Here is a 26,986-nt window from a genome sequence, read left to right as displayed (position 1 = left end):
CTTCTTCGCTTCCTTCCTTCCGAGTTTTTATTCCTGTGGCGGTTATCAAAGGTGTGATATTATCGTGGCATTCGGTCAAATATTGTTATCATCACCACCTCACTTCACCTTTTCATTTATATCCTTTTATTTTCTGTAACAGTGCAATCTGATCGAGCCGTCCACCCCATGGCGTACTGTATATCTTTATGTATGCCAGGGAAAAACTATAAATGACATTTATTTGTGAGATTATTAAAAACATATTTGGTGAATGTTTGTAGTACATATCTGTAGAATTACTATTAATTCGGCTGAGGATGTTGGAGTGAAAGTAACCCGTTTATTGGGCAACCCATAACATAAATCATAAGGGGGGAAAAGAGTTATCACTAAAATAATTTACTACTGTGAATTAAGAAGAAAAAAACACCAGCATGAGTTCACAAATTAGACCCAGAGCTGTTGGGTACAACGTCGTTCCTTTTTCGTTCCATTCTCTTCCTTTCTTCCACGTTTTTATTCCTGTGGTGGTAAACAAAGGCGCAATGTTATTTTAGCAATCGGTAAAATATTATCACCACCACCTCAACGGGTTCTAGAGTAATCTAGTCATTTAACATATAGCGTTCCTTAATTTCATCCAACCTTCATGCAAAAAAAATCTGTCCCGGAATAAGTCGATGCGGCGATTCTGTTTACTCCTATTTCAGGATTCATGAACCATTGATTCTCAAGGTGTTGATTAATTTTTGTAGTAATAAAAATCATTTGCATATTCAAATCCATTTCTGTAGGAACATCTTGTTCAGAGGGACGTTTCTGCTCCCAGACTGATAAACAACAGTTTGCTTTCAGTCATGAATAATGCGATGAAGTTTTCTGCAAGGAGACTTTGTGAAATTTTTGTTTTTGAAAAAAGTCTCCAAGCCGACAACATAATTTTGGAAGAAATGAAACGCTGGCGGTGAAGCGACCGTTTGTCTTACTTTATAGTCGGATCGAAGTTGTCTCACGGGTGGTCCACAGCATTAAAGTGTAAATATAAATATATATTTATACATTTAATGATTCAGGTGGAGTTGTAACATGAATCATGGCACTCCGTTATTTAAATTATTTTTATATTATATTTCTTAGTTCTGTAGATAAGGTTACTAATCATAATGGTATGGGTTCAAGCCCCAGCACTACCAAGCTGCCACTGTTCGGCCCTTGCGCAAGACCATATCTGCTTCAGGGGTGTCGTACCATGACTGACCCTGTGCTTTGACCCCAACTTCCTGACAAGCAATGCAAAAATTACAATTTCCCTTTGGGATTAATAAAGTACTCTTTAAAAAAAAATAATAAAAGGTTAAACAATCTTCCTCTTAAAGGTAACAGAGGAATGAAGCGTTTGAAGACATTCTGCAATTGGTTTTCAAGATAATTGTATTTAATAATAACACACTGTTGTTGATTTATTTTAATATTAACACGCCACCGTGCGTGTTAATATGTAGGTCTAGTGCATACAATAGCATAATCAGATCATATGGTCATTGAATATGAAGGCAGACAAATACTGTATAATAATAATTCCTATCTATTTTCAGTATGCATCAATATTTAGTTTGGTTCAGGTTGAAGGGAAACTATTTTTTACCAGAAATAGTGTTTCATCTTATGAGAATTTTGAAAAGATGTTTATATATAGACCTGTGTATATAGATTTATATATTTCTAGGTATAATTGAGCCCGGGGGCAGCTGAGATCCAACAACTCATACTTTTACATATTTTTTTTCAATCAAAATAAACACGAAACGTTATGTAACGTGTTTCCTCACCATCGTCAGATACTGTTCTCTTGCTTTCAGACAGTGGATTCAAATCTGTTTGTGAATACAAGGGCATCATGTCAAAGCAGCACACAGCATCATGGAGTGACCCTCGGCTTCTGAGGGTTTAAGCCCGATTCACTGCCTGTTTCTCTGTAGACGATTCTGTAGAGTTTAATGCCTTCTAGTTGTGTTTGCTGACACACGGTCCTGGAGGCCATCTCCTCTCCTGGATTTACAGAGGCGTAAGCCGGCGCCCTAATGAGCCTTTTTAAAGTGAGTGTGGGTGGGGTTAACGGGTCCCCAGCTCGAAGAAATACAGTTCTGTAAGTCACTTGGCTAATGCATAATGGGCTCAGCACTTGGGGGTTTTGTTTTCATTGTTTATTTTCACTTCTGAATAGATAAAGCCAGGCCTTGGACACTGACGTTGTTCTCAGCGGTGGGGAAGCCACTGAAATTCTTTTCTAGTCTCATCCTTCGTCGAACAAACCTACTGGTATTTTGATGACTGAGGTTACCCATGGTCGGCACATGGGAACTTGATGAGATTTACTGTTTATCTGAAGCTGATTATTGATTGAAGTCCTTTAAGATAGTACAACACTTGTTTTGGTCCTCTGTCCTTATCCCAGGTGGCCACCATGATTAGGTTTAATTTCATAGAGCGTAACCCCTGTTGCACAATGTACCCAGCTTTTTTTTTCTCCCCCCCATTTTAATCCTGTTCTTACTATGACGATGCCATCATTTAAAGGGGAAAATCAAAAAATCGATTGAAGGAAAATATCCTCAGTCCTTGATTTGCATTAGATTCTTATTAGTGCTGAGAAACATCTAGAAGCCAGACAGATAAAGAGTATTACATTTGTATTAAATTTGCAAGTTCCTCTTCTGTCGCAGGAAAAAGGCTATTAAAAACAAGCTTGAGCAAGAACAGGGGATGTTTTTTTTTCAAATCTTTTCTGCCAGCAAATTCAGCTTGTGGTCTGATATCTAGCTGTGAACAGTGTGCCTTCAGAGGCGACCATTGTGTCGGCGCTGGGTTGTCCTTTGAGAGGCTTCTTGATTATAGCGATATAACTTCCTTTGAAAGGCCCCCTTTCTTCTGTTTATTACCAGACTGAATTATTACACATACCTGCTTTGGCAGATGATGCGTGTTTGCTTGTTTGTTTGCGAATTGTCTCGCGGTGGTGTCGAATGCGAGAAGCAACAGCCCAGTGTGTGAGGAGGGGTGTGGCGAAAGGCGCTTACTGTTCAGAATGCTGTCGGCGGCTCCTGCCCAGTTTGCTGCCTCACTGTTTCAGCTGGCGTCATCGAAAGGGAAGTTCAACCGTGTCGTAGTGCAACAAGAAAGAAAAAGACCCATTCTGTTCACAAACAACACTGAACACACTGTTCGATTTAGATTTTTGCGTCCTGTGCTTCCTGTAGTCGTGTATGCACTGAAATATGGTGGACTTTGGCAGCGAGTAAGAAATGTATTGATTCATTGCTTAGTAATAGTGTTGTTTTAATGATTGAAATGAAACACAGTTGTATTAAAATACGTATTTGTGATGTTTAATTGCGATCATGGTGGTAGGTTGTTGCTCCGGGGGGGCAAACTCTTAACGTTATAGATAGACATTGAATTTCCCTCTGGGATGAATGAATTGATCTATCTTTTGTCTTTCAATCTAGCTGTTGTAATGGACAAAAATAAAAAGAATCTCTCAAACATAAAGGATATAACGGTCTTTGTCAGGTGCTAGCTACTCAAAACTACAGATCAAAAGCTTCTTTCTCGCTCATTAGTGAAGTTCAGTGAAATTGAAGATAGGAGCAGCAGTCTAGCAATTTATGAGATGACTAATGCGATGGCTTTCAATGCACTAATAATTACGGGAGCAAAGAACATGAATGTTGAAGCTTTTGGAAGCTGATCTACTGGAGCAGATGAGGAGATAAGAGAGTTGGACAGAGTAAAGCGCTGCTGCATCGCTCTCTTTAGGTAGAGATAAAGTAAGGGCCCTCATAATTTCCATCCTCCGGCATCTGGAAGATGGCATCTTGTCAACCGTGTGTCATAAACGGAAAATCGTTGCTTTTCCAAGAATCTGGTTTATGGCCAACAGGGTTCTTAATTTTCATACTTGCCGCTAACATTTTGAAACGTGAAAAAAATCGACTCTTGAAAGGTACCAGTGTTTTGCAGATTTTTTTGTCCAGAAATCCTTAACACTTGTTACAACTACACTGTAAACACTTTTTTTTCACACAATGCTTTCCCTCGGGCGACTCTGAAAAGACCTGGTCGTGCGACATGAGTGCTTCACAAAACCCCTTGAGAATTTCTGTCCTAGTATGGCAGCATCAGATAAGATCTTACTTTTCAGAATCAACAAACATCCTGGTACCCCCCAGCACCCCTTTTGAAAGGGAAAAATAATATGGGGGGATAATTTGAAAGGCCATAAATAAGCACTCCCCTTACCCAGTATCTTAAGTCTGGTTTTATGAGTGGCATTAAAAAGGTGCCTGGCACCCTGACGTGTGCGCAAGTGTGTGTGATGGGTTCTGTTTGCGTAAGGCCAAGTCATGTGGCAAATGCATTCAAATATTGTTCTGTTATGCGATATCTTTGAAGCAGTGTGGAAAGAGACCTCACAGTTAATGTGTTTAGTGTTTCAATCATTTTTAAAACTATATGAGCAAACTTTGCTCTATGGACTTCCCTTTGTGGCTGGATGGTTGTTCAGCAAGTGTTACTGTTATGTAACCATCACAAAGAAGTGTTCGTGTGTTGTGTGATATGTGCCTGCCACCATTTTAGCCCCAATTTCCCAGACAGGCTAATTCTGGGGCTCGGCAAACAAACAATACATTGTTTTGCACTATACCTCCAGTTCTTTGCAGAACAGACCTTGTCCAGTCCTTGTTCCAGAATTCCACAAATGTTTGCTTGTGGTTCACCACACCATTATATCATTCCCGAATATTGGCAATGTTTTTCAGAAATGTTCCTTCAGTTCTAAACATCGCTGCATGTTCATCTACTTTTCCTACTCTACAGATGCAAGTTCTTCAGTTTGACCGAAACCCCTGAGGATTACACCATCATAGTTGACGAAGATGGCTTTAAAGGTACGTTTGGCCGTTTCTCGAGCTTCACGGGCAGAAAAGAAAGATCACACACATCCTCCCCCATCTAGACACACTGGCAATGTTTGACCACAGATTGCTTCATCAGCTACTTCGCTTCCATTACGGGGTTAACCAAGGCCAAGCTGTCGGCCCGTTTGGTTTTGTGGTTGACTGAGTGTCATTACACCCAGGTCGCCAGGGTCACCATGGATACAAGTAGCTGTGGGTCGTGAAGCAGGTAGGGTTTTCTACCAGCATTGATGATAATGAAAAAGGTTATGACCCACTAAGAAATTCTGTTCATTGGTGTGGGGAGGAACAAAGCCATCATTTCCTGTGTGGTACTTTGAGGTTGTTCATTGACCTCATTCATTTGAAAGGTTAAAGGTATTAAACTGCTCTTTATTAATCTTCTCGTACGTTGCACTGACTTTCTACCTCTCTTTCAGAACTCCCTGAGTCGGAGTACCTCAGCGTAGCGGAGGCGACATGGTTAGCTCTCAACGTGGTGTCGGGGGGTGGCAGTGCCACAAGCTCCCAGCCAATTGGTGTGACCAAAATCGCAAAGTCCGTCATTGCCCCCCTGGCCGACCACAACATCTCTGTCTTCATGCTGTCCACCTACCAGACGGACTTCATCCTGGTGAGTCGCAAAGTTAGCGGGAAAATCTAGCACTTTCTTATACGTTTCTTACACATTCCACTTCCCAAAAAGATTCAACATTCCTTTGCTGTTTACTTTTAGTGCACTTGAATTGCCAATTTTAAGGGTTGTTCTATTGTTTTCTATTTTTCATTTCTCTTTAGTGGTTAGTGTACTAGATCCAATAAAATCCTTGAAATGTAAAAACATTTGTTTCAGGGAATTTGAATCTAATGGACAGCTGTAACAGTGTGAAATTCTTACTTGGGCCATATTCGAAGCTACAAGGATGCTCTCCAAAATTGCAAAGTAGCCAAATAAATAGTTTTTTTTCGAACAGTAATCCAGTGGATCACGTTTAGTATCCTGTCAGAATAAAAAATAGCCGTGAATAGATGAACTTTTGGTGTTGACAACCCGATAGCACCATGTTGCTCTTTTGGACAATCTATGATTTCCACTGCATTCAAACTGTCACTGTTCTGCCTGAGATTTGTAGTAATAGAAGAGCTTCCAAGTTATGACACAGCAAAGCATTGGCAAAGCTACAAATTGTTAATGGCCATTGTTATCACTCATCTCCTCCTCTAACTCCTGTCTCTTTTACCGGCAGCTGTTTTATAGATGATGCACACTTCTGGGGCAGGGTGGGAAATTAACACGGGGGTGTTACATTTATTGGAATGCAGAGCTACCGAGTATTAATATTCCATTCCTCCAGCTAGAAATAGGGAACATGCCAAATAACTTGCATTGATTGAAGTGGATATTATGCAACAGATAATTTATGAAATTTGTTTATGCCGTTTCATTCCTCTTGCAGCTATTGGTCAAAAAAATTATAAATTTTTTTTTAAGATTATTTTTTATAGTTTATAGTTGTCTGTTTATAATTTGCCCACTAAACAAGTTCATTTATTGATATTAGCTTGTCATCTTGTTTATTATTTTTGATTGATTAATTTTTTTTACCTATAACACTGTCGCATCAGTATTTTGAAGTCCCGGTCTAAATTACTATACAATCGACAATGGATAAGAACGAGAACGTAACAGCACACCTTTTGACCAATAAGATTTGAGAATTCAGCAGTTGTGTGCAGTCGAATCTGACTCTGTGAAGTGACTTGCATATTTAACATGCAGAGCTCTATCTTCTCAGCGGTAACTTGTTTTTTTTTGGGGGGGGTTTTTTTGTTTTGCTTGCACAGTGCATTTCACAGTAGAATAGACATCTAGTCCAGGCTAAAAGGCACACTTGGGAATGCAAGAGATGTGCTTCATTGGAGAGGTCAGCGTTTTGATCGGAATAGCTGAAATGTTTAGTCTAGAATATTGGATTGTCTGGGTTAGCCGCCAGTCATCTGCGGATCTGCTGAGTTTTAACATTCTGACTCATTCAAGGAAACATATTTAACTAATTGCCCAAACCTTTATGGTTTGACTTGGATCAGAAGAGCAAGTGCAAATCAGTGAGCCTCGAATAGCTAAGTATTTTAATCATTTTTGTACAATAGTAAAAGAAGCATTAAAGCCTAAAATATCTGTTAAAAATCATTACACCTTATTCGAGTCTGTTGTATAGCTGCCTTGTAGCTTAATATTACTTGCAACACCCCCTGGTGGCGCTGCCCTTTTATGTGCATATGTCTGGTGGTTGCAGTTCTTCATTCAGATAGTAATCGAACTTGGCATTAGAGCACTCGCACTGAACACTCGCTGTTTGAAAGGTATTTTCCTCAATCCCTTAGGAATATGCAATCTTTTCATGCCATGCATATGAAATCTGTAATTTAAGCATATTTCATGGGAAAACACACTGACGCTCGAGGCTATAATTTATTTCCTAGCTGAAGAAAGAACAGCTGCCCATTGAGGTTGGAGAATAGAAAATGCAAGACGTCCAGACTTGTCCACTACGACAACTGCTCATGCTTGTCGTCTCAGCACATTTTTCTTTGTGTGCAGCGACTGTGTGAATCTCTTTTCCCTGTGCATACACACACTTATCAGCTACACACTCTCTCTCTCTTTCTTTCTAACACCCCCGCCCCCCCCCCCCCAACCCCGCCCGCACGCTCTCCAGGACCTGTTTATGAAAATAAAAAAGGCGAAGCCGATGTTAATCTGGAGGTGGTTATGTAAAGAGGATCAGCGTGGCCTCTTGCTGGAATTCATCGCAACACTCTCCTGGCCGCAGTCATTTGGGGGATGTGGGGTGGGGGGGGCAATGAAAGGTTGTTTAAGAGGGGGGTTGTTGTTGATCCATTTCTCTCACTCGGGCCAGTGCAGGTTCCCTTTGCTTCTCCTCCTAACCCTGGTGTGTGTGTGTGTGTGTGTGTGTGTGTGTGTGTGTGTGTGTGTGTGCGCGCGCATGTTTTATAAATAGCTAGGCTGAAGTAAACCCTTTTATCTGACTCATCGGAGCCGGGAGACAAAACCGACACCCATGCTTCTCACTTGTTTTATTATTTGTTTATATATTTCTACAGCCCAGGCCTGGCCTACTTTTCTATTGCTCGTCGAACTGTAATGTGTCTTGTGGGACTCCGTGTTTCAAAATGGGGAAGAAAAAAAAGAAGAAAAAACATGGTTCAGGGTGTCTATTTTTCTCTTTTTTCGCTTTTCATAAGTTAATGACAGTCAGATGTATCCGTCGGGGATATTGTATTGCTTTTCCCATGCTGACAAAATACAGAAAGAAGATCCACAGGGGTTGCCCTTGAAACGTTGTTTTAGTTTTTTTCCCCCCTCCCCTGCCTAGCGAGTGTGTTTAGCATGCGCTCTGTAGGACATATATTTGAATTTCAGTCCAATTGTTTGCTTAAGACATCCTTGTGTGTTTTTCTCCCTTTCTTCGTAATGCATTCGGGAGGTGATTGGCGTCGTTTGCAATGCAAATGAGAGCAGGTTTTCTCTGGCGCACAAGCCTGACGATCAGACACATATTTATTCCTTAACGGACGCTCCTCACTGGAAATTCTTTGCACAGTCAAGTTTAGTAACTCATCAGAATGCTTGATGTTGAAGATGCCATTCAAATTGACAGCCGAGGCTCAGATTACAACGACACTGACGGAAACATGGCAAGGAACCTAACAATTTCGTTAAAGCGCTGTAACTGATCCTTTAAGCATAGTCTCGAAATATTGAGTACCAAGTGATTATACTTTTTAAAAATTTCTAGCTATACTTATCTCCATATAGTGGTAATGACTGTAGGGGTAAACGGGTGGTGTGTGTTTTGCGGTAAGCAGTAAGGGACAGCTAGCACCGCCAGCATAGTACCTTGTTAGTCCAACAGACATGATCCTTTTATCTTGGTTTAATTTAATGGCTCTCAAGCTCAGGTTTGTTGCCCTCATGCGCTGTGCAATTTCTTTTCTCTAATCTCATACAACTGATTTAAACCCCCAAGCTTTTTTCCACTAAGATCAGATACAATAACATGGATAACTAAAGCTTTGCACAGACAGATAGCTCAAATATGATAGGAAATGTTTTCTGTAGTTTGATCAACAAATGAATGCATTCCAACTTTCCAAAATGGACTGGTTTTGCAAATCCTGGTAGGACCTGCGACTCGATATATAAAGTGAATTCATATCGTTCACTGTGTTGAGATCCTTAACGTAATTTACAACAAGAACAGCAGAGTTTGTGAGGGTCAAAGGGCACTGATCCAGAGGTGCAAAACGGGGGTACAACATAGAAGAAATGCCAGTCTCAATCTCAGGGCGGAAAGCACACACATGTTCACACCTCAGGCAAACCAGAGAACTTCAAGTCAAGCCACGGAGACTTGAATAGAACATGCGAACATCATCTCAATGGTTAAGGCTTTGGCTTCTCACTGGAAGGTCATGAGTTCACATCACAGTAATAACAAGCTGGCACTTTTGGGCTCTTGAGCAAGGCCCTTAAACCTCAAGAGTGCAGTTCTAGTCTGTCTGACGTTCGATAAAAGTGTCCGAGGTAAACGTGAAACTCAATACAGTGAGTAACCTGAGCTCAGGATGAAACCGGGGGCCCTGAAGTGTAAATACTTCAGTGAAACCAAGTTCACAAGGGTTGTGAGAGGCTTAAACGGCTTGGCAAGTTTATAGTTGTCCATACTCTCTGTGGCTGGCAGTATTTATGCTTCAGTCACTGGTGCAGTTGTCCTTCTGGTTGCCAGAGATTATAATGTGAATGGCCCTTTTATTTATTTATTTTTATTTTTTGTGCAAGAATCATACATTGACAAGGGTTTGATACTAAACTCGCGCTTGTCTGTGTGTAGTTTTGCTTGTTCCTCCCAAGTTAATTTGTTGTTTTGGTTTGCTTACATCGAAAATATAGTGGTATGGGGTTTGTTCATTGAACGTGCCCCTTGGTAAGAAAATGTACTTGGAAATGTTATTAAAAGATGAATGAATGTGTAGGGCTGTAAGGGTACACAAAATTCACATTTCGGTAAGTAACTTGGTTTTTAAGTCGCTGTTCAGTTCAATTTTGTTAGTTAGGGGGAAGAAATGCAAAACATAAAATTGCTTGTTTTTATTATTGTTATTATTTTTAACATTTGTGAATATTTGTGCAAATATTTTAAAGAAATCAAATGAATGCAATTTTGCATTAATGCAACTTATTTATTATATTTACTTATTTATTATATTGATTAAATTAAGTAATTGAATAGGCAGAAATTTAATTGATTAATTCAAAATTAAATAATTAAATTAAATTTGTTAGAGGCCATTTGAGTAATAGAGATGTATGTATAAGTGTCAGGGTTTTTTTTATTTATTTTTAATTTATTTTACATTTAATAGTTAATTATCTAAAGATGATAATTAGATAATGATTTTGTTTATCCATTCAATTTATTCATAAATGAATTCCTTCCTTCTATTCATTCATTCCCTCGATATGTGGAATTGTCAGGAATTTCTCCTTTTAAGAAGGTCTACATAAAACACAAAAGAATCCATATCGCTAGACTGTCATGAAACGTTGGTGATGACCGGAAGTGGCAACGATTTCACGCATGCGCAGAAGTTTTCACACAAATCGGGTTTCCGGGATGGATCGAGTAGCCACAGTGACAAAGCGCGAGTCGGCGACTAAGCAAAATTGTGGCCTGCCACTACAAATGTAGGACTTTAATAGATTTTTGCTATGTTCCGCACGTAAAACAAGGATTGCATAAATACCGAAAAGGTTTTACTTGAGGCTGCAAAAATCATTTGTACACTGAAAGGCAATCATTTTGGTCACTGTATTTATATCGTTTGAAAACTGGTCAAGTTGAGAAAAAGATCTCTGAAACATTATCCCTTTTCCTGTGGTTGATTCAATAATCTTGGGACTAAAGCACCTCTCTTTGTGTTCGGTTTTCTATGTCCAGGTCCGAGAGAGGGACCTCCCCATGGTCATGCACACGCTGTCCTCAGAGTTCACCCTCCTTAGAGTGGTGAATGGAGAGACAGTAGCCGCCAACTGCTCCGGAGTCACCAACGGATTCGTCAAGCCTAAAGTTGGTAAGAAGTAGTTCTTTATCGGCTGATACGAGTGTTTGTTTCTGGCTGTAACAAACTCAATGTTGCTTTCTGATAACCTATGCATGCCTGGGTAGCATTGTCCAACCATCTTAGTGTCTCTTTCTCTCTGCCTCTCTCTCTTAGTCCCTCGACCCATCATTCACCCTCTCTCTAGTCCTAGTAACATGTTCTGTGTGACGAGTCTGGACCCAGACACACTGCCCTCTGTGGCCACCCTGCTCATGGATGTCATGTTCTACTCAGGAGGGTAAGAGCCTCGCCTTTTCTCACATATGGCCAGCACTGAGAGCCATCTGCTAGCCTGATAGGAGAGCTACGCAGATAGAAAAGTGGTGTCCTGAAGGAGATTTGAGTGTTAAAAAAAACTGTGCCTATACTGCTTTGAGAGAATATACACCAGTCAGGCATAAGATTGACATTATAACATTATGACTGGTGAGTGAATAACACTGATTATCTCTTCATTATGGCACCTGTTAGTGGGTGGGATCAATTAGGATTTGAACGAGGTTGACAAATTGTTAATACTGCAGTAGTCAGTATCTATCAAAAGTGGTCCGAAGAAAGGAACAGTGGCGAACCGGCGAAAGGTCGTGGGCGGCATGATAAGCGGGTGGTCATAATGTTGTGCCTGATCAATGTATATGAAAAAAAAAATTGACTAGATATGGAATTGTGTATAATTATTCTCACTGATTACACTTGCTTTAGTGCAGCGTATAATAAACAGCTATAATTTCAATACAGTTCATCCAATGGAAACGTAAACCAAATCAAAGCTACCGTTCAGCACTTTGACCTCATTCTCACTGTCGTTTCAAGTCGAGCATGTTTGATTACACAACTAGCACAACAAAACCTGCCGCGGCCAAATTAATTACAGGCTGCACTTTTAGTCCTGTTGACTGACGTACAAGCACTCAGCTTCAAAGACTTGCATTACTGTACTGTACTTGTACCGGAAAAGCAACTCTGCTGAGTGCTTCTCTCTCTAATATGTGTTGTTTCAGTATGAAACTCTAGGCCTAAGAAAAAGCAGGCTGCACTGTAGACTGGATGTCCTTTGCGTAATTTTGCCACGGTTTTGTTTGTGACAGAGGGAAGGAGGCCGGAGCACAGAACGAGGATTCAGGACACATCCGCTTCTTTTCCTTCTCCCTGATCGAGGGCTACATCTCCCTGGTTATGGACGAGCAGACTACTCGAAGGTTAGGCCTGTCTCTCAACAGCATTAATCTGGTGGATTTGCGATTGGCAGCACTGGGATGTGGAAAATTGTGTCTGATTGGGTTGTCTAATGAATTTGAATGGCTTTAAGTGGTTTGATAAATGACTTGACTATTAACTTGATCTTTTTGATAAATAAATGTTTCATGTTTGTGGCTTGCTGACTTTGTCTATTTTGCTAGGTTCCCCAATAACGTCCTCTTTACCAGTGCTTCAGGGGAACTTTGGAAAATGGTTCGCATCGGAGGACAGCCTTTAGGATTTGGTACGTGCAAACCTCTCAACAAAACCCTAAAGCAAGATAAATCAATTGCTCTAACTTGCTTAAAAAAAAGAAAAAAAAAGCCCCGGCTAAATATAAAGCAAATGCAAACAGATGAGTAAACGCAGACCACATTATTCTTTTTTTTTTTTGTCTTCTCATCAGATGAATGTGGGATTGTGGCCCAAATATCTGAACCTTTGGCAACTGCTGACATTCCAGCCTACTACATCAGCACCTTCAAGTTTGACCATGCTCTGGTAAGTAGGTGGTGGGGTTTGTTTTTTTATTTGAGGGCCGTTTGCACTTTCCATTGTAACTCGGCATAAAAAGCAGTCTGAAAGGTTTGGCTGAACAGGCCATAAAAAATACTATAATTGTTTTGAATAGGAAAGATCTAAATCTTTGATTTCTCTGAAGGTTCCAGAAGAGAACATCCAGAGTGTGATAGGAGCTTTGAGGACCAACGAGAGCACAGGACAGTGAGAACCAGACACGAGCCTCTCAAAGTCCCTGCTAGATTATCATTTTCGAAAGTGCCATATTTTTTTTTTTTTTTTTTGAGGACTGCTGTTGGGTGAGGGTGGGGGGGTGATAACGGGAGCCGAGAGTGAGAATGAAAAGGTGTGTGTGAGAGTGTGTTTGAGTGAGAGATAGAGACAGAGAGAGACCTGGGTTACTTTACTTGCACTCTCCCACTTTCATTAGACTGATTGTGCCAATACCTGTCCCTCAACCTCCTGCTCGAGAGCGCATCCTTTTCTACAGGGACCCTTAGCTGGTGTGACTGCAGTGTTAGATTATTCCTCTCTATGCCTTGTCTCCTCCCCTTATTTTCTCCAAACCCATTTCACCATGACAACAAGACCTAGACGTGGGCTGGGTTCCCCCCTCCTTTTCAAACAAAACGATTCCTGATTCATTGAAAATAACCACAATGTATTAGAAACCGGTCCTCTTTAATAGAAGGCCAAGAATGTATGCCACCACGGTTGTGTAAATGTTTATCATCGCTCATCCCTGTTTTCTTACTATGCCAAGTCACTTTCGGTCTAAACTGACTCCTTGAGTGTGTGTAGTTTTTTTTTTTTTTTTTTCAATTTGAAAGGTGATTATTTTAAAATAATGATATGGATTGATCACAATCTATGAGGAGAAAAAAAAGGTTTTTTTTTTTCCTTCACCTTTCCGTGAAACCTTTTTTTTTTTTTTCTTCTTCTTTCTTTCTTTCTTTTGCCCTCGTTTCACCCAAAGCCCGTGTTCTCGTTTTCAATGCCAAGTCACTGAGTTATGAATAAGTTGTTCCCCCCCCCCCCTATTCAAACTACAATCAATAGGTTTCTGTACTCCAGCATCGAGTCACTGTCGGTCCTGGGTGAAGATTTATCAGATTGGAATCGTGTCATGTTTGACCTGGCTTTAGTCTTTTGCTGAATGGGGAGAGAATGTAGTCACTATCACTTCATGATTTTTTTTTGTTTTTATAATTTTCAACTGTAAAAAGAGAATGGATTGTGCAATTTGACTGTACACTATTATTTTGACATTTACTTCCCCCTTTTCATGTGTGAAGCTGTCTTTTTTTTTTTTTAAACCGGAACAAAAGGAATGGCACGAAATACTTTAGCTTCTTTACCAAGGTTTTACCGTTCACCCTTTTGTTTTGTTTTTTGTTTTTTTTTCTTCAAACGACAAGACGTGAAGAATTACAGTCCTTCACTGAATGTTAGTTGGGGGTCTAAGTGTTAAAGGACACTAGCGTTAGTGTAGGCCTTCAACTCTCTCACCCCAGTCTGCACTTTATTTAAAGGTCTTTCCTAAAGATCTTACTGTTCTTACTGATGTGAAAAAAAAAAAGTGGGGAAGAATAATTGCTCCTTAGAAGGAATCTCTTTTTAAAAGGGTCACATTTGTTGGTCTTAACGCACGAATGGATGTTATTTTTCCACAGGCTTTTTCTTTTTTTTTTTTTTGTTCTTTTTTTTTTTTTTTGCCCTGTTAGATCTGATTAGCAGAAACCATGTATTTATCAGTGTTAAAAATAAATAATTGGGTGACCTATTTCTTCTGACCATTAAAGAAATGAAAACGCTATTTCTTCAGCTTGTAGTGTTTCTGTGATGAATTGTCCTGACCTGCTTTTCACGTTCCCCTGCTCGATCTTTCATTTCCATGGAGTTCAGAGTTGCCATAGAAATGCCAGCCAACTGTGAGATTCGTGTCACGCTGGTTTGTTTTACCTTAATTCACAACCACCAGCAATCTATCAGGATCGCAGCGATGACCTGATATACTGCAAATGGCTGTCCTGATGAGCTCAAAGTTTTTGATGAAAGCACCTTTTATGCCTCTTCGATTAAATACCTTTCAGCGTAGCATGTTTTAGTTTTTTTCGATTTGCATAGCTCGTGTTTGCATTAGGTAATAGGGCGGAGCTCGGAACGGTGCAGTATAGAGCCGGTTTGCTTGTTTAGCATAAGAGGACTCATCCGCAGCATTCCCACACGGCCCGGTTTTCACTTCCCGAGTATGCAACCGCATTTCCCTTTTTGCTGACTAGTTCACCTTATCTTCAGAAAAGCTTTCATTCCTCAAGCTTTATTAATGGTGCCATTGATCTTATCTGAATTTATCATGGAACGAATAAAGCAAGAACATAAATCCTGACCAAAATGCCATTCTAAGATTAACCTTTTTCTTATTCAGGGCTTCAAGTAAGAAACGATAGAGATCAATATGTTTGCAAGGTTATTTCAAATACCATGCAGTGATTTATGCAAATGAAGCATCATCAAATCTAAGACCACACTTGCAGATTAGTTAATTAGTGCTATTCAGTGGAACCAACATGGTCCTTTACTATGCTTTGGAGAACTGCTGTCTAGAACACTGTAGATAGAGTATTGGTGGTCTATTATTCATTGATGGGACGTTGCACAGGCACTCTATTGTTATTCTACCTTTACTTCTTCAAAACAGGTCAATGGCAGCTTATAGGAATCGGCTTAAATTTGGTCCTAATTTAAAAGTATACACGAGGTCATAACTTTTGAAACGTGTCAAGATAAGTTTCATACATCCTCAAAGAATTTCTTGCTATGCAGGTTTTCCACCATCCTGGACTATGACAAAAACAATTTTTTGCTACTCCTACCCCAAATTTTGTCTAATCGTCCACTACTTTGGCAGACGTAATTTTCCGAGTAAACCTCACGAAAGTTGTCAAACAAAATATGAACACTCAGTTGTTTGTCCGTAACGGGCCGACGGATCGGCCATGAAACCGCCAAACAATTATCGATGCTATCCGGCTCAGCAACCACTGATACTCAAACTAACTGGTACACGATTTCTAAATTCTCTCCAGTGCCACCTACTGGTCACACATTAGGATAACAAGTTAAAATAGTTTAAGTCTAACTGACATTATTGGTGCAACTCCTCTGAAATTTGTGCAATCGTCACCAGATTTGGTTTACATCTGGACATTTCCTTCTACCATTAAGCATTCCACTACAAATCAAATTAATGCGTTTGCCTAAACATATGGCTCTGCTTTCCTGTGATTTTTGCACCATACAGAGATTGGGTGCTTGGCCCCACAAATGCTGCTTTGCACCTTTTATTTTTTTCCAATGCTGTAAACCTTGAGGCATTAAACCGATATTTTCTTGCAAGCTCTAAAAATACAAGAAAAAGCGTAACGGGAAACACTGAACACACAACGGCGGCTTTAATATCAGAGTACATCACAGTTGGCTAATCCTCTGCTTCGCAGTAATGTTTAACAATGTTAAGACAAGTTTATTATAGAACAGACTTGAGTCATTGTACAATGAAGCCAAGTGAAACAGATGTTGGGTTTGTCTGCTCCGACACAAGGGACTTGCGTAACTCCTCACATTCATGGATCTTTCCATCCTGAAGTTCTTTTTTTTTTTTTTTTTTTTTTATGTACCGATCCAAAAAAGGGAAATATTCAGCTCGGTTTTGGATCATTGCACAGATGATGCTCACTTGAACATCACAGATATGCAGTTTTTCATATACATGAGGATTTCTTTTATACCTTCAGTGTGCAAGCAGTCTTCAAGCTCGATAGCCTCAGAAAGTGATCTCCTCCACAGCTTTAATCTCATATGACAGACTTGACCAAGGCCACCATATGATCCACACCACATGCAACGTCCACCACATGACCTGGAACCGTCACCTGCAAAAAAATAAGGGAACAAAACAGTCACCTGGAGCAGCATGTATTGACAAATCCCACCGTTCCTTGAGCGATTTCAAACTCTCCTCCGGCATGTGTAGTGTATTAAGTTCAAGCGTGACAACAGGGAGAAGTTTGTGGTCTGCAGCTTACGAACCCGCCATGGAAAATACTGGTCATCTCGCTTCCCGATGCCAAGACATCCTCGCACGTTCTTACCCCAGACAAACAGTTCACCTCGATCTGAAAGAAATAAAACATCTAGTATTCTAAGAATGAAAAAAGTGTACCATCAGTATTAAATAAAGATGATGAAGAAATTTTACTCAAGTTTCACATTTTACTTATACAGGGATGTGTTTGTTTTTTTTTTTTTTTGGAAGTTCCATATAATCTGAATATAAATGCATATCATGGCTAAATAATATAAATAAATAATATCTTATTCAGCATTTTTAAAAAGAGATTATTGTTCCCCAAAATGGAGGTCTGTTTTTAATTTTTTTGGTCTTATTTCCTTTACGAGGGACACGAGAGAGTTTGTAGCTGTACTAAATGATGAATAATTAAAAAAACAAAAGGTAATTCTTGGCAACTTGTTGTCGAGCTGAGTCACATCACACCACTGTTGATTGCATATAACAGCACATCCACCATGTTTTATGATATCCTTTAGGATGAACACGTTTGAATTATTTTCGAAAGAAAACACTACAAATCAGTGGCACGTGTTCTTTTCTAAAAACAACTTTTGCACTCAAGTGTAAGTTTGCAAAAGCCTCACCTGTGATGGCTGCAAAATGACTGAGGCCACAGCGGATGTGGGCCACCTTTACAGTCGGGTTAAACTCCGACTTCCCAAAAAGCGTCGCTGGCACCTTTTCTGGGATCTCTGACTCAGCCAGATTAGGCCCTTTTCCTAGGATTCCGTAGCCCCACACAAACACTTCTCCGTCCTCTGCAAACAAACATCTCCTGTTACATTGCTCGATTCATCATGCATGTGCAATAGACAGGACATTTTGGGACACCTAAGCCATGTCCACACTAATATGTTTTTGTTTGAAAGCGCATATTTTTCTCTCCGTTTTGGCCTTCCATCCAGTGGATACATTTGAAAACGGCGTTTTCAGTCAAGTGGATACATTTGGAAAAAAAAAGTTTTTATTTAAGTGGATACATTTGAAAATTCAGTGGACTGTAAAAACTGCCGTGACGTTTCAAAAGAGCCATAAAGTAAATAATCGCCAGACAGAAATCATGCAGGTCGAAGTGTCACGTGTCTGATGTAATCGTTTTCAGACGTTGCAGTGTGGATCGACTTTTGAGAAACGATTGAAAACGAAAGCGTGGACGCCGAGCGTTCCTAGACAAAAACAGCGTTTTCAAATTGATCCATGTTAGTGTCGACGTAGCCCTGGTGAGATCGCAGGATCGTTGAATCATGACTTTGCATTTTAAATGCAACTGGAAAAATGTTGGGATGCGATAAAGAGATTCGTCTCTGATGTGTAAATATTACACAAATCACTTAGGAGAATCTGAAACAAGCTTAAAGTGTGTGAAAGATACGGTTTTCCAGTAAAATAAAAAAATTCATCATTCCCTTTCTAATGCACAGCGCTCACCGTTTAGTACGGCGACCTGAGTTCCGCCGCAAGCCGCCTGCGTCACCTTTCCGATTCCTTTCAGAGGAAGCAGCCGTGGAGAGCTGATCTGCAAAACACGAGGAAATGACAGACAGGTGCAGCACAACATTTCGCTAAATAGAAACCCTGTGAGAAAACTTGATTTGCATTGTGAAACGTTATCTCGAATCCTGTGCTGAGTTTGCCAAAATCTCTTGCAACAGCCTACTCAGGGGCATTACGTAACTTAAATCTAATAAACAGATTTTTGAAAGAAAAAAAACATACAAATGTTGGTGAGATTTTCTTTAAGGATATTTTGTTTATTTAACGGTTAAGGAGTCTCCAGTTTCAGTAGGTTTTCCATCATGGGAAAGACTTCAGCACATTAAAAACTCTTTTTTTGTTCATCCAATTAACATCAAGCTCTCATTGTCTCATAGATTTAAATAGTAAATTGGAATTATTGGTAATTTGTAGTAGTATAAGGGGAATAAAACACATTTTGGACGTGCCGCTAAATAAAAATGATTAACCCTGGGGGCAGAGTTAGTTTGAAAGTGATACCTTAAACTGTACGTATTTATTTAATATTATCTGTATATATATTTTAATAAATCATATCTAGAGATCTAGGGTTAGGGTTAGGGTTAACGCTTAAAACACTTAAATCATACCTGTGTGGTTTCTGTGACGGAGGCGAGCTGCAGGTACTCGGAGTTACCCCAGCCAAAGACGTGACCCTCGGTGGACACAGCCAGACTGCAGTCTCCATAAGTGCTCACCTGCTGAACTTTGACCCCATCCAGATCACCACCAACCTGGACAGGCAATGCAGCCTTGTTGTGATGGCCCAGACCTGAGGAATTTAATAACAGATTAGTCCTGGTTGTTTTGTAACTATAGGCCAGATTAAGGGGGGGGGGGGGGTTGTCCAAGTAATCCTCTAAGAAAAGATGATGATAGAAAGGAGAGGAAATGAATGACACCTGACCTGTCTGTCCATCTGCTCCCCAGCCACAAGCATACACAGTGCCTGATTCAGTCAGGAATAAACTGTGGTCTTGCCCACACACCACCTAGAGGACATGACCGTTTATTCACCAAAATAAATATTATTACCTCCAGAAACCTTTTTACATTTAGTGGTATGCAAAAGTTAGTGCACCAAAGCCAAGCAAATATTTTATTGCTCTTTGAAGTATACACACACTGCAGCAAACTATTTAATAAAACAGCACTTTCATTGAATAATTAACTGATTCAGGAAGACCATGTAAACACAGACAGAACTGCATGTATGCTGACCATAACCTCGATGACATTAACACCTGTAGAAGCTTAGTCTTGTTCTACTTTGTAGTGTTGCTTATACAAATATTATGGTAAAGTCATCAGATGAAACCCTTACTTAATGAAATCTCATTAGCACTATGCAAAACTATACCTAGAAAATATCCAGGCATTTTGAAAGATATTACTGTGGACTCACTTATTACAAATTAAAGTCTTTTGACAATATTTTTACAACTCACAATTTCTCACTGTGTCCTTATACAGAATTTATTGATTTAGGCAATTTTTAGACAAAATTATTAATAAATAAATAAATAAATCTCTGATGAATAAACATACAGCTCAGACACATTTCACTCACCTGAATAACTCGACTATTAAATCCCTCTATCTTATGGACAAGATGACTACCACTGCAAAGAAATAAAATAAGGCATGAGCATTAAAGCAATAAATCATTTAATGGCATTAAGTTTTATTTCCTGGAAGAAAAAAAAAGTGCTTCCAGCTGGACACTGTTTCCAAAAGCTTTTTGGAAACAGCACATTTTAAGGACTGAAGTATCTAAATCATATGACAGTAAAGCAGCAGCCTTCACCCTTATGGTCATTACCCCTACATGGGGTCACCCGAGATGTACATTGGGGATTTATTCAACCATTATGACAGAGTTTTATAGAAACAAACATAAGATGTTTTTTTTTTTATATAGCGACATTTTATGCCCCCATGCGCATGGTGTGAACAGGGCCAAAAACTTTAATTTCCAACTGGACACACTACAAAACATAATATTTATGCTATATTTTGTAGTGTGTCCAGTTGGAAATTAAAGTTTCTGGCCCTGTTCACACCATGCGCATAAGAGAATGTTCGAAGAAGATTGAGGACATATTCCAGAAGTGGCAGAAATGCTGGGAGCACTGTATTGCTGTGCAAGAGGATTATTTTAAATATGACCGTGTGTAAATGAGCCGGACTCACTACAAAACATAATATTTATGCTATATTTTGTAGTGAGACCGGCTCATTTACACACCGTCATATTTAAAATAATCCTCTTGCACAGCAATACAGTGCTCCCAGCATTTCTGCCACTTCTGGAATATGTCCTCGAAGTCTTCTTTTCGAAGCGCGTCAAACACTTTGTGATCTCCATAATGAGCCTTTAAACTGATCTTCAGCTTCAGGAAGAGGGCAACGTCTGCAGGAGCCAAATCTGGCGAGAAAGATGGGCTCGTAAGTGAGATCATGTGAATTGTTCTCCGACGATCATCATGCACAAGTTGGCGCATGGTTTCTACAATTCTAGGGGTTGAGCTCGTTGAAGGTTTTCCTGATCTCTCGTCGTCTTCCGAAGATGTTCTTCTGATCAAACATCTCGAACGTCTCGTTGCAGCATCGCCGTACGCCAAACGTGAGGAATTTTATGTTTGTTTTTTGTTCTAATTAGCTGTCCGTGGTGAAATCACAAACGTGGTAACGCACGTTAGCACTATTAGCCTTGAAACTTTTTGATACCACCTCGTATACACCAGTAATGCATGATGAGTGTAATACACAATAGGGCACACACAAGAGAAACATTCATTCAAAAAAGAAATAGAAAGGAAATTATGCACGATCATTTGCCATTTGACAAATATGATCCCCTACTCTACATGTGAAGGAATACAATGTTATATAAGTATTGGGATATTAATGTAAACTGATAGCATTGATATTACCTTCTATCAGTTGTACACTTTTTTACAGAATTGGTTTTCCAAATGGGTTTTGAAACTAAATATGTATCATTAGAAATATAGCAGGTGGATTTTGTGCGCTAATAAAGTTACTGGACGTTATATTCAGACAAGCAACTGCTTACTTTTATCAGTTTTTTGACATGCTTTTTCAGTAAACAGTATTTCAGCCAAAAATGTTCCAAATCTATAGTAATCAAAACAAACTTGTGTGCTATTTTCAATGGATTGGGTCTAAAATTCCAGGCCTGCTCTAAAAATAAAGCAAAACAAAACACAATTTGTCAATTAGCAACATTAAAGAATACTGCTGGTCATACTGGAGACCGCCCTCTGATATTTACTGCAGGGTTTCTCACGGAGAACACACTGGGGGGGTTGAAAACTAGGACACCAACCTGTAAACTTCATCCTCAACGATTTTCCTTCCGCACTGGCCATAGGCATTATTACCCATGCTGAACACTGGAGCAAGGAAAAAAAAAAAAATTAGAATGATTTCTTCTCAACAAATGAGAATGTGCATTAAGTCTAAGCCCACTGGGATTAAAGAGGATCAGAATCCACATATAAAAGGATATTAGGATGGATGCTGGATCGACTCCATCCATTTAAGTAATTCTTTTAATTAGCGTATGAAATGCTGAAACTAAACCAGCTCTCTGGGATCCAGATCTCCGCTTACCTCCTTCACAGTCTGTGAGCACTAAAGAGTGAGCTCGACCGCAGGACACCTGGAGGACACGTGTCTCCTGGGGGTTGACCAGTGGCAGAGAGACCGGGGACGGCTCCAGGACATATTCATAACTTTTATCTACAGCACAAGAACAATAATAAGGATAGTAATAATATAATCAGCAACAGTGTAATCATTCTTATAGTCAATCCTTTCTCATGGCAACATTCATTTACATTTTTTTAAGGTGTCACCAGAGTCAGGACTGTGGACCAGGTAAAAAAGTTCTCTCAAAAATCATGAGGTGACAAAGCTGCATTTTTGGTATAAATGACTTCTGAGAAAATTGTCATTCTTTAAAAAAAGGAAAATTGTAAGTATTAGTGAACTGTTGTGGTATAAGAAAGAAAAAACACTTCAAGCCACCCAGGCATTTATTATTCACCTAGAACAGCACATCCTATCGTGTTTTACCTTCTTATATAAAATATAAAGAAATATTTAAATATATTACTATATTACATCTGAGCAGCTTCCGAGGAAAGTTAGCAGGATTCCACAAATCTGCATGCTGCAGGGTCTGGTATATATGATAACGTTTCCCACTCTAGAAAGAGTCCTGGTGCTTCCAAATTTCTTCCATGTACAAATGATGGAGGCCACTCTGCTCATAAACCTTCAATGTTGCAGAAGTTTTTCTATACCCTTTCCCAGATCTGTGCCTCTATACAATCCTGTCTCGGAGGTCTACAGACAATTCCTTGGACTTCATGGCTTGGTTTGCGCTCTGACATGCAGTTAACTGTGGGACCTCATATAGGTGTGTGCCTTTCCAAATCATGTCCAATCAACTGAATTTACCACAAGTGGACTCCAATCAAGTTGTAGAAGCGTCTCAAGGATAATCAGTGAAAACAGGATGTACCTGTGCTCAATTCTTAGTGTTATGCCAAAGACTGTGAATACTTATATACATGTGATTTTTTTTTATTTTGAATCAATTTGCCAAGATTTCAAACACAAAAAATTATTAATTTAATCAATTTCGGAATAAGGCTGTAATATAACAAAATGTGGAAAACTGAAGCACTGTGAATATTTTCCGGATGCACTGAAGTTGGCACTGATGCAGTCACAGCTGATTTTCCAACATGATTCAACTGTGTGATTCATGTCGTGTTATGTCGGTTTTGATAATTACACAAGTAAGTAGCCGTTTGAAGGCTAATATGCTCAATACTGTTTCACATCAAAAATCATACATCAATCAACATAATCAACATACATAAACAAATCGTTTCCATGCATGAGCGTGAAAATGATCATTTGTGATGTTGAAACAGCGAATCTACACTCGTAGTGATGAAACACACCAAGTCCCAAAGATGCAATAAAAGCATCTGAGTTTCACACAGAAACGCAAATCTATTCAGAATTACGTAATTTTGGGATTTTCACAATTATGTTTTCCTGGTGAAATAAGTACATTTTACATGTAAACTGTCCAGCGATGTAAATCAGTTGTTCTCAAATGGCAGGCGGTGAATTGAAGAGTGCATTACAGGTGCGTTTTTCTTCTCCATAAAGGTAATCTTTCATTTTTATGTGAACACTAGATTTTTTTAATATATATCATATATAATAAAGTGCACCATGCTAATGCGTAATGCCAACCTTAATTCATAATAGATATTAGCATTTCAGCATTTTTATGACAGTGTCTGTTACACGGCTTGTATCTAAACAATAGCCTACCAAGAAAGTCATTGTTCACTGTCTTCCTCCTTCCTTTCATAACAATTTCTCTCCAGAGTTTATCTTTTGCCATTGTCGTGCGTTTAAAAATCACCATCGGTGAATCTTTTCTCCCGATGCCATGCAGCTCAGAACACAGGTGAAGTGCGTTTTTTCTCATTTCCTGTAGACAGTCCGAGTGAGCGGCAGGTCAAACGTCAGAGGAACATCATCCATATTTATGTGGTGCGGCCCGATTCAGTGGGAGCGCATCTGATTTAATATAAAGAGTTTCATTGGTTCGCCTGAACCCGTTCGGCAATTTCATTAGTCTAATGTTATGGGGCTCAGTTTTTTTGGCTTGAAGCTTGTGAAACCGGGAAAAACCCAGGAAAAATCCACAAATTAAGACGCGGGGTTCAAAGCGTGGGAAAAAAGTAGCTGTTAGATGTTTGCTTGGCAAAGCACTGTTCTTGTTTTCGAGGGCCGCAATTTAATTATAGATGTCCCGGTGGCTTTTTTTAAACTTCCTGTAATTGCATTTATTCTTTCTGTGAAGCTGCAGCTAATTAATGTGATGTACATGAGAGCGTTTAGACAGTTAAGTTTCTTTTCCATTCAGCAAAGAATTAAACACAGTAGGACATGCTATTGGAGCACAATAATCACATAGCCCATTCCACATTTAGTCTCCATTTGCTGTTAACCAGCACTCTTCTGGGAACTAGCTATTTGAGTGTAATTTTGGAGATTTGTGCTCATTCGGCCACAAAAGTCAGGTGATGTGAGGAGGCCTGGGGTGCAGTCAGTGTTCCAATTCATCCCAAGTGTATTCAGTAGGGGTGAGGTCAGAGCTCTATAGCAGGCCACTCAAGAATTTACTCACTAATCCATTTGAACCATATCTTCATAGAGGTAACTTTGTGCACAGGAACATTGTCATGCTGGGACAGTCCAAGTGAAGCTCAAGTGAAGGAGAATTTTTTTTCCATCCAATAAGATTTCTGTACGATTGTGTTCCTCCAACTTTGTGAAGTATGAAATATAGCTGGAAAACTCAGGTGTCCGAATACTAGTCCACACTCTTCTGCAGATCTCACTGAGCTGTTTCTTTTCATGTTTCAAAAACAATACGCTGCGTTTACACACACTCACTAACAAACAGCGTTGGATGTGAAAGACCTCAGATGTTGTGCAGCGAGGAGGAACTTACGTCGGTCATGTTGAGTACGCTGAAAGCCCAGCTGGGAGTCTTTATTAAGGCCCATACCCCACACTTTGGTGACATCTTTGGTATTTGATGCCAATAATGTAAATCCATAACCGCAGGCTGCTGCAGAGATCTGTGGGAGGAAAAAAAATCCAAATAACTGCTAGGACATGAAAATTTGTGCAGTATCCAAACATGTACAGCTATAAAAAACAAAAAACAGCTTTGTTTATTATATGATTCTGATAGCACACAGATATTGCTGTGGCAGATACTCGTGAAAATGCCTTAAGATATGGGATATCAGTAGGTGACAATTGTCTGTGGTTATGATTCAAATCTAGTGAATTAAAATGAGCAATTAGTGTGTGTATGAATGGATTATACACTGCCTGGCCAAAAAAACAAAAAACAACCATTTAAATAATCCATCACTTCAATTATGATTTTCTTTCCACATTAATGAATTTAATTAGACCAGTAGTGTCTGGTCAATCATAAAGAGTATGAGGGCCAAACATTTCATGAACATAAAGAAAGTCAAAATACAGGATAAGGTGCAGAAATAAAACAGTACTTAAAAGTAGTGTATTCTGCTTTTGTGCACATTTGCCCGAATAGGATGCTTGGACATCGTTTTTCAGCTGTAAGTTCATTAATGTTTGGGGTTTGATTCTGTGCTGGTTGACTCTCAGGATAGTGACGGTGTGCATCAGTGAGACGACTCCTGTGTGTGTGTGCTCACACAGATATTAGCAAGAAGTGCACATGCAGTGCGTTCGAGAAGCCTTGAGGCAGCAATGGGGCATTGTTTCAGAAATGAAGTGCCCACAGACTCTAACTTTCTCAGTTATAATAGAAATGGCTGTAGCTAATGGCTCTATGTGTTGGAAGCTGCCTGTGGACATTGAGTTTGACATGTTTGCATTATTTAGTTCTTAAGCTGATATCAGTAGTTTCAGCAAATCCATGTTTCTTTGCTTCACCAATAATTTGAACCTTCTGAAAAAGAGTAACATCTTTTCCATGACCACAGGATATGTCTTCTGAAATAGTTGTTTAAGGATTTAGTTACCCACTGCATCAGTTAGGGTTAAATAACTTGAAGTCAGAATCAGAATCAGGTTTATTGGCCGAGTGTGTTGACACACACAAGGAACGCGGTTAGTGACTCTCAAAGTAGACATAAATAACAATATAAATATATTAATATAACATTGATGGCATTTGGCAGACACCCTTATCCAGGGTGAATTACATTGATCCCAGTTTAGCAATTAAGGCTCAAGGGCCCAGAAGCAGGATGGGGGTGGGATTTAAACATCTTTAAACATTGTGTGATTTAAGATGCTCCCTTAGATAGCTGGGATCCCTGACACTTTTGTTGTTGTTTTTTTAAACAAACCTTTTGTTGTGTTTCGAGGCGGTAAGGAGTCAGTTGATATTTTCTAATTTTTTTCCTGCCGCTGTCAGGAACCACAAAGCTGGGGATGCCGAGCGCTCCGGTGTAACTGAAGCCCCATACGAACACTTTATCGGTGGGCTTCCGGTGCTCTCCTACATACCGGAACCGGGGCACATCATCCCCTGCTTCTCTGCTCCTCGCTACAGAGGACAACAACCGGCAGCCACGAACAACTCCAGATCGCACACGAGAACGAGCACAGAGTAAAGCCATTCAGCGCCGGCTTGTAAAATGAAGAGAAAGCGTTCAAGCTACACGTTATATATAAAAAAAAAAATAGCTCGCTCTCGTTTAATTTAAAAAATGTCCCTCAATATAACACACGCACACGTTATACTTTCGTTTATTTGTTATGAGACATGTTCTCTCCCTGGAGGCAGCCATGACAGTTGGGCTCCCGCGCATGGATTGGC

General features: G+C 39.7%; 2 protein-coding genes across 3 annotated transcripts in view; one reads left to right on the top strand and one right to left on the bottom strand.

Annotated features, from left to right (window-relative positions):
• castor2 (cytosolic arginine sensor for mTORC1 subunit 2) overlaps positions 1 to 14,700 on the top strand; it is a 16,329-nt gene extending 1,629 nt beyond the window's left edge. The window contains exons 2-9 of the mRNA XM_046838713.1: positions 4,861 to 4,931; positions 5,381 to 5,574; positions 10,964 to 11,096; positions 11,241 to 11,364; positions 12,215 to 12,325; positions 12,527 to 12,609; positions 12,772 to 12,866; positions 13,027 to 14,700. Coding sequence (XP_046694669.1) covers positions 4,861 to 4,931; positions 5,381 to 5,574; positions 10,964 to 11,096; positions 11,241 to 11,364; positions 12,215 to 12,325; positions 12,527 to 12,609; positions 12,772 to 12,866; positions 13,027 to 13,092 — 877 coding nt within the window. The 3' untranslated portion in view covers positions 13,093 to 14,700. The remainder of the gene's footprint in view (positions 1 to 4,860; positions 4,932 to 5,380; positions 5,575 to 10,963; positions 11,097 to 11,240; positions 11,365 to 12,214; positions 12,326 to 12,526; positions 12,610 to 12,771; positions 12,867 to 13,026) is intronic.
• On the bottom strand, positions 212 to 26,986 carry rcc1l (RCC1 like). Of its 2 annotated transcripts, XR_006924322.1 has the most exons (12): positions 26,514 to 26,986; positions 25,112 to 25,241; positions 22,174 to 22,302; positions 21,887 to 21,953; positions 20,105 to 20,156; positions 19,442 to 19,526; positions 19,125 to 19,306; positions 18,448 to 18,535; positions 17,604 to 17,777; positions 16,977 to 17,062; positions 16,676 to 16,819; positions 212 to 504 (listed from the first exon to the last, which is right to left on the bottom strand). XR_006924322.1 is itself a non-coding variant. In XM_046838711.1 (11 exons), exons 1-11 carry the CDS (start codon positions 26,784 to 26,786, stop codon positions 16,742 to 16,744), a joined length of 1,344 nt encoding a protein of 447 aa, XP_046694667.1. In that variant the 5' UTR covers positions 26,787 to 26,986; the 3' UTR covers positions 16,321 to 16,741. The 2 variants fall into 2 exon arrangements, 1 of the variants encoding a protein (XP_046694667.1); XM_046838711.1 differs by lacking the exon at positions 212 to 504 and having other exon boundaries at positions 16,321 to 16,819.

The sequence above is a fragment of the Silurus meridionalis genome, chromosome 25, assembly GCF_014805685.1.
Source record: "Silurus meridionalis isolate SWU-2019-XX chromosome 25, ASM1480568v1, whole genome shotgun sequence".
In the NCBI taxonomy this organism is placed as follows: domain Eukaryota; kingdom Metazoa; phylum Chordata; class Actinopteri; order Siluriformes; family Siluridae; genus Silurus; species Silurus meridionalis.
The sequence above is the reverse complement of the archived record's forward strand: the minus strand, read 5'-3'. Positions and strand labels throughout refer to the sequence as shown.

Coding starts and splice junctions, on each gene's coding strand:
- rcc1l (XM_046838711.1), bottom strand. CDS start 26,786: ATGGCTTTACTCTGTGCTCGTTCTCGTGTGCGATCTGGAGTTGTTCGT. Junction 21,954..22,173: donor GCTCACAGACTGTGAAGGAG/GTAAGCGGAGAT, acceptor TCCTTGCTCCAG/TGTTCAGCATGGGTAATAAT. Junction 18,536..19,124: donor CCGTCACAGAAACCACACAG/GTATGATTTAAG, acceptor CGTGTTTTGCAG/ATCAGCTCTCCACGGCTGCT.